The sequence below is a fragment of the Otolemur garnettii genome, unplaced genomic scaffold (assembly GCF_000181295.1).
Source record: "Otolemur garnettii isolate 467f Iridium unplaced genomic scaffold, OtoGar3 scaffold00021, whole genome shotgun sequence".
In the NCBI taxonomy this organism is placed as follows: Eukaryota; Metazoa; Chordata; class Mammalia; order Primates; family Galagidae; genus Otolemur; species Otolemur garnettii.
In genome coordinates this window covers 274,291-281,772 of record NW_003852416.1, presented here as the reverse complement: position 1 = coordinate 281,772, position 7,482 = coordinate 274,291, and the positions used below count along the sequence as shown (strand labels likewise).

General features: G+C 41.5%; 1 protein-coding gene across 3 annotated transcripts in view; it reads left to right on the top strand.

Moving 5' to 3' along the window:
• Positions 1–7,482, top strand: part of PLEKHA1 (pleckstrin homology domain containing A1) — a 59,960-nt gene that overhangs the window by 31,208 nt on the left and 21,270 nt on the right. For all 3 annotated transcript variants that reach the window (XM_023511729.1, XM_023511731.1, XM_023511730.1), the window contains exons 6-7: positions 1,110–1,253; positions 2,788–2,856. In XM_023511729.1, coding sequence (XP_023367497.1) covers positions 1,110–1,253; positions 2,788–2,856 — 213 coding nt within the window. The remainder of the gene's footprint in view (positions 1–1,109; positions 1,254–2,787; positions 2,857–7,482) is intronic.

Here is a 7,482-nt window from a genome sequence, read left to right as displayed (position 1 = left end):
CACAGCTCACAGCAACCTTCCTTCCTTCCTCACTCCCTCCCTCTCCCTATGTCACCCTCAGTAGAGTCCTGTGGCATCACAGCTCACAGCAACCTCAAACTCTTGGGCTTAAGCAAGTCTCATGTCTCAGCCTCCCAAGTAGCTGGTGCTATAGGCGCCCGCCACAATGCCTGGCTATTTTTTTGTTGCACTTGTCATTGATGTTTAGCTGGCCCAGGGCTGGGTTTGAACCCGGCACCCTCGGTGCGTGTGGTTGGTGCCATAACCACTGTGCTGCAGGCGCTGCCCAGCACCTTTATTTCTAATAGCCAAAAACTAATAGCAATTCAATGCCCTTTTGTGGGTTAATGATTTCAGGCCTGTTAGTCCATGCATACTGTGAAATACAGCAATAAAAAGGAGTGAATTATATGAGTCTCTAGAGACTTACACTGAGTGAAAAGAGATAATCCCATAAGAGTACTTACTGGGTACTTCCATTTATATGCTCAAAAAGTCAAAATTGTAGAGATAGTGAACAAATTAGTGGTTGCTGAGGGATTAGGGATAGTGTTCTAGAGGGAAGGCGCAAAGGAACCTTGCAGTGGTGACCAGTTCTGTATTTTGAATGTGGTGGTCACTCCCACCTATACGTGTGATAAAATTGCAGAACTGTGCAAACACAGAGACAAGTGAGTGCATCTAAAGCTGGCGGAATCTGTGTGTGGGCTGGACTGAGGTCGGTTTCTTTGATAATGTGCTTTAGTTATGCAGTTTCCCTTTTGTGGGAAACTGGTGAAAGAGTACATAGGATCCCTGTACATTTGTGGGGGCAACTTCCTATGAATCTGTATAATTATTTAAAAATGAAAAGTTAGGATTCCCTCCCCCAAAAAAGTCCAGTGGCAGGACTTCTACAGAACAAGAGAAGTAGAGATTTATGCTTTAATAAATGATGGGAAAGTTAAGATAAAGTATCTCACGTTAATTAGAAAACTCTTCAAACTCTGTGTTCCTATCTGAGCTAAGATAGATTTTAAGGTTTTCTACTAGGATAACAACATGAAATAAAAGTATGCTTTGAAGCTAAACAAGCAAGAAAAGAATTTGTTTATTTTGCTTCATTTTAGAAAGAAGAAGTAAACGAATGTGGTGAAAGTATTGACAGAAACAATTTGAAACGGTCGCAAAGCCACCTCCCTTACTTTACTCCTAAACCACCTCCAGATAGTGCAGTTATCAAAGCTGGATACTGTGTAAAGCAAGGAGCAGTGGTGAGTAGCTTAACAAAACGTGAAATAATGAAAAATGAATATATACCAGCAAACTCCCAATTATTTGCTATATTTTATGAAAGACCAACAAAAGTGAGAAGACCAGCCTTGAGAAAAGAGTCAAGAGAGAACATAGGGGTTATTCTGTGGATAACTCAGTGCTATTATTTCTTTGGTCTGCAGGCAGCCAGGAAAGTTAATGCTTATTATCACTGGCCTTCGATCTAAATGAGCTTTCCTAACAGTTTGAATTTTATTCCAGAAAGATTTTCTATCGATCCCCACCCTTCCTCTGGAGTAGGTCAAGTAAAGAGAGCTCTAGTGGAGAGGTCAAGGGCCAGGGGTGGGAGGAAGAGTGGGGTTGGGAAGGACCCTTCCTTGATTTGGGGTTGGGCTGACCTCAACAGGAAGTTCTATGACTTTGGGCTGCCTACGTAACCTCTCAGGCTCTCAGTTTCTTTTTAAAGAAACTAGCTTTCATCTTTTATTATACAAATCCTGCTGTCCCAGAATTTTTTCTTTTTCTTTTTCTTTTTGTAAGATGTCAATAAGAGAGATATAACACAGTCCCTGGCGCTTAGTGACAGCTATTGCAGGTTAGCCCACATATTCCCACACACTCAGCTCCATGCTGGCTGAGGAATTTCTCTAGGAGCAAGTAAATTTATCAAAGTGAAGTTATTCTTTCTGTGTGAACTAAATCTTTAAAATTTCATGAGAAAATAAATTTTAAAGTTTGAAAAAAAATAAGTAAAGAAATATAGGAAAAGCTCTATAAGTTGATCACCCAAGGGACTGTAACAAACTGGTCAATATAGGGAGGTGGTCAGCATAGGGAACTAGGCCTACTGTACTGATTGGTACATGTGGTGCTTGTCTGTGAAAAGAGTAGGTCAACTAAAGGAGGTGGTCAGTGTAGGGAGGTGATCACCTGTGGAGCGTCTGCTGTACTTAAAACTCTTCTGGCTGTTTGACTTCTCATCACCGACTGACAACTCTAATTTCCTTAGGTCAGTCAGGGAAAAGTTCTTTCAGCCCTGTTTGACCTTCTTTAGGCTAAAGGAAATGAAGGCAGCAGTGGCTGGGGGTTTCTCGCTATGGGATATACCAGGAGAGTCAGAGTTGCTTTATTAAATATTGCTTTACTATTAGATACAAAGTACTTGCTAGGCGAATTCATATATTTTACAGATAGAGAAACTTGATGTGGTTTATTAACATTTCCTTTGTTTTGTTCTTAGGCGGATGGGGAGGAAGGGGAAGTGCACTGTTAAAAAACTGTTAGAGCATTAAACATATGAAGTCATGTCATACAATTCATATAATAAAAGCTGAAAGCAAGCCACCAAAACTTGGGTTAGGAATTCAAGGCCTAGGTGGCACAAGGGTGAGGTTTCATTATCTCTTCACGGAGGGAGACTTCTGTCAGTGCTTGACCTTTCTCATTGTGGGTTCATATCTGAATAATTCAGTGGTGGTTAACATTTGACGTGGTTAGAAACAAAAGTCTTGTGTCTGTGTTCATCTCTGATAGATGAAAAACTGGAAGAGAAGATATTTTCAGTTGGATGAAAACACAATAGGCTACTTCAAATCGGAACTGGTATGTTGCTGTGTCATTTATGTCAGTTTAAAAATGTTTAAGAAGTATTACAGGGGTGGCACCTGTGGCTCAGGGAGTAGAGCGCCGGCCCCGTATGCTGAGGGTGGTGGGTTCAAGCCCAGCCCCAGCCAAACTGCAGCAAAAAAAAAAAAAAAGAAGTGTTACATTGTAGTGATTACACAAATAATTTTTTGTTACTCTTATTTGTTTTCAGGGTAATTCTAGCTTTGAGAGGTACTTATAGTTTATTTTATTGTGATGCTTTTGGTTAATGATATATTTCTTAATTATATCTTTAAAAGATTCTATCTTCAAAGTAGCACCTTGAAAAATCTAAAAATATTAAATCTCCCTTCCTACCCCATAGTCTATTGTAGTTTCCACTAAAGGGACATTGGAGGAGCTGGTGTATAGAAATTAAGTCTCTAAAAGTCAATATTCAACTCTCTGTGTATACTGCCTGCTCTTGACATTTTCTTTTTATTTTTTTTTTCTTTTCTTTTTTTTTTTTTTTTGAGACAGAGTCTCACTCTCACCCTGGATAGAGTGCCATGGTATTACAGCCCACAGCAACCTCAAACTCTTGGGTTCAAGCAATCCTCCTGCCTTAGTCTCCCGAGTAGCTGGGACTACAGGTGCCTGCCACAATGCCGACTAGTTTTTAAATTTTGTAGTAAAGATGGGATCTCACTCTTTCAGGCTGGTCTCCAACTCCTGAGCTCAGCACACCCACCTTGGCCTCCCAGAGTTCTAGGATTATAGGCATGACCCACCATGACTGGCCCTTTTTTAAAATTTTTTTTGAGGCAGAATCTTGTTCTCACCCTGATTAGAGTGCCTTGCATCAGCCTAGTTTAACCGGGTTCAACCAAGCCTCTGGCTCAGCCTCCCACAGTTCTAGGATTATAGACATGAGTCACTGTGCTCAGCCTTGACATTTCCTTTTCCTATTTCAGGTTGACTTAAGATCACTAGGATGGTTTTGTCCTATCTGAAAATAGAATCAAAGATTTAAATTCCTCCTTTCCAGGCCAGGTGTGGTGGCTCACGCCTGTAATCCTAGCACTCTGGGAGGCCAAGTCTGTGGATCACTTGAATTTAGGAGACCAGCCTGAGCAAGAGTGAGACCCCATCTCTACTAAAAATAGAAAAATTAGCCATGTGATGTGGTAGGTGATGTAGTCCCAGCTACTCAAGAGGCTAAAGCAACAGGATCCCTTGAGTGCAAGAGTTTGAAGTTGCTGTGAGCTATGATGCCATGGTACTCTAGTACTGTCTAGTACATGGTACTGTCTCCAAAAAAGAAAGAAAGAAAGAAAGAAATTTCCTCATTCCCTTGTTTGAATACCATCCTTATTTAAAATACTGTCAGGTAACCTGAGGTCCTGTAATAAATTGCTGGATAAATTGAATGTAGTTTTATACTTCAGACATCTGTCCTACCTCTTGTTGTATGGGATCTTTGAGAAGAGAACCATATCTATTACCTGAATGAAGGCACCAGAATACTGTTGTCCGCTAGAACATTCTGCATGATGGAAATGTTTCATTCATAGCTGCATTGTTTAATACCACTACCACGTGGCTGCTAAGTGCTAGAAATGTGGTTCATATAACTGAGGGGCTGACTTTACTTCCTTTTAAAACTAAAACTGATTTTATTCCATTTTCACTAATTTAAATTTATGTAGTTACATGTAGCTAGTGGCTACTATTGGCCAGTGGAACACTAGAGAATAAAACGGAACACTAGAGAATATAGAGGATAAAGATACTCTCGTACCCTTTTATGGACATCGGAACTGGCACTTAATAGATGATAAGAAGTGTTTTTGAATGAATGAAAATGGCGTAGCATAGCAAGAATAGCTATTTTGACGTGGGGCCTTTCTCAGACTTAAGTTAAAGAGCCTCAACTAGAAGTAATAGTTTCATGGTTCAAGAAGTACCAACCTTAGTGTTTCAGAAGGCTACGCTTATGCTTATCTAGCAGGCTAGCTTGTTTGTTTGTTTATTTTTGTGACAGAGACTCAAGCTGTCGTCCTGGGTAGAATGCCATGGCATCATAGCTCACAGCAACCTCTTCTTCCCTCAGTTTTTCTGTGTTTAGTAGAGATGGGGTCTGGCTCTTGCTCAGGCTGGTCTCAAACTTGTGAGCTCAAGCAATCCAAATACCTCAGCCACTCCAGAGTGCTAGGATTACAGGTGTGAGCCATTGTGCCCAGCCAGGCTAATTTATTTTTATTTTTATTTTTTTTTTTTGAGACAGAGCCTCAAGCTGTCCCCCTGGGTAGAGTGCCGTGGCATTACAGCTCACAGCAACCTCCAACTCCTGGGCTTAAGCGAGTCTCCTGCCTCCGCCTCCCAAGTAGCTGGGACTACAGGCGCCCGCCACAACGCCCGGCTATTTTTTGGTTGCAGCCGTCATTGTTGTTTGGCGGGTCCGGGCTGGGGATTTGAACCCGCCACCTTAGGTGTACGTGGCTGGCGCCTTAGCCGGTTGAGCTATAGGCGCCGAGCTTAATTTATTTTTATTAATGCTAATTCTCTTGGGAAAAGTCATTTATGCGCTAGCCATTCACTGAGCTCTCCATGGTCCTGTGCACTGTTCTGGGAACTTAAGAGAACAGTTAACAATTTGTCTCTGGCCTTCACAAGTTCAGTTTTACCAGGAAAGTTGACATGTGCTCCATCACCAACAGTACTTTTAATGAGTCAAGAACTGTTTTAGAAATATTTACTAACTTTTGAAAACTGCATGCTAGGTATTATGCTATAAAAGAAAAAAGGGAAGGAAGTATTGTAGGAGATAGGGAAGTTACACTCTGTAATTAATTTATCATTACTGACCTTTATCAATACCAAGATGCACAGCCCTCCCAGTTCTCCCTTTTTCAATATTTCTGAAATCTTCGGAGTATGTCTTGGCGTAGCTAAAGGTGAGGGGCAGCAGGAAGCAGCTGCTGGACTCGAGTTATTGCTGCTTGGATGTGCACAGCACCTTTAGGTAAGATGCAGAAGACACCAGCATCAACATGTGCAGAGTGCTAGCAGCTTGGAAGAGAATCTTAGGGACACAGGGAACATTCTTGAGAAATGCTGCATCACCAGCGCTCTTGGCATAGAGGATGGCATCAAGTGAAAAACATGGGCATTGATGGCTCCAAGCCAACAAGTGATTCAGAAGAGCTGGAATCTGAACATGAAGTTTTTAAAACTGCAACCAGTTTATTTTGTTTATTTGTTTATTTTTTATATGCACTCAAGAACAACATGATAAAAAATATTAAAAGTATAAATGGGCTCTCTTATAATACCTTTTTATCATGGAAAAGTTGTAAACATCAAGTAGGTAGAACAGTACACAGACCCCCATAACTCATCATCTAGATTTCATAATTATTGACATGTGGCTCAGCTTGGCTTGTTTCTTCAGTTTACCACCCACTTCCCATTTCCTATTTTGAGACAAAAACAGATTTTTCATTATTTCTTCTGTATGTATTTAATATTTTAGGATGTATCTCTAACAGAGAATTTAAAAGTTTTAAAAAATAGAGACCCGGCGGCACCCATAGCTCAATGGGTAGGGTGCCAGCCACCTACGTCAAGGCTGGTGGGTTCTAACCCGGCCCAGGCCAGCTAAATAACAGTAAAAACTGCAACAAAAAATAGCCAGGCGTTGTGGTGGGCACCTGTAGTCCCAACTACTTGGGAGGCTGAGGCAAGAGAATTGCTTAAGCCCAAGTGTTTGAGGTAGAGCTGTGATGCCACGACACTCTACTGAGGGTGACATGGTGAGACTCTCTCTCAAAAATAAATAAATGTAGACACTTTACTGAGGGTGACATGGTGAGACTCTCTCTCAAAAATAAATAAATGTAGACCAGATATGGTGGCTCATTCCTATAATCCTGGAAGGGGTTGATGAGAGACTGAGGTGGGAGGATTGCTTGAGGAGTTTAAGACCAGCCTGGGTCACATAACAAGACCCTGTCTCTGCCAAAAAATTTTTAAAACATTACAAGTGTGGTGGCGGGTGCCTATAGTCCCAGTTACTTGGGAGGTGAAGGCAGGAAGATCACCTGAGCCCAAGAGTTTGAGACTGCAGTGAGCTATAATTATTCCTGAGTGCCAGTGAGACCCCATCTCTAAAGTGATAGAACATATATTAGTGACAAAACATTAATATTCCTCAGACGTGAGGAGTCTTAAAAACTGAAGGAATTCTTCTTCATCCTCTCTGCCCTCTTCTCTGTCCATCTCAAATAATTTTGAGACCCAGATTTATCAGGTGGAACAAAGCAAGGTGGGTAGCCATAGTGGGAGCCAGGTGTGGGTAGTCAGAGCCTCTACAGGGTGAAGAGGCTTAGCCTTGCATAGAGGAGGGAAAGGAGGGCATGCCATGGGGAAGGGGTGTTGGCAGAGATGGTTGCACATATCCTTAGTGATAAAATAGGGAGATACACTAAGGATGGTAAAATAGGGAGATGCACTAAGGATGATAAAATAGGGAGATGCACTAAGGATGGTAAAATAGGGAGATGCACTAAGGATGATAAAATAGGGAGATGCACTAAGGATGGTAAAATAGGGAGACGCACCAAGGATGGTAAAATAGGGAGA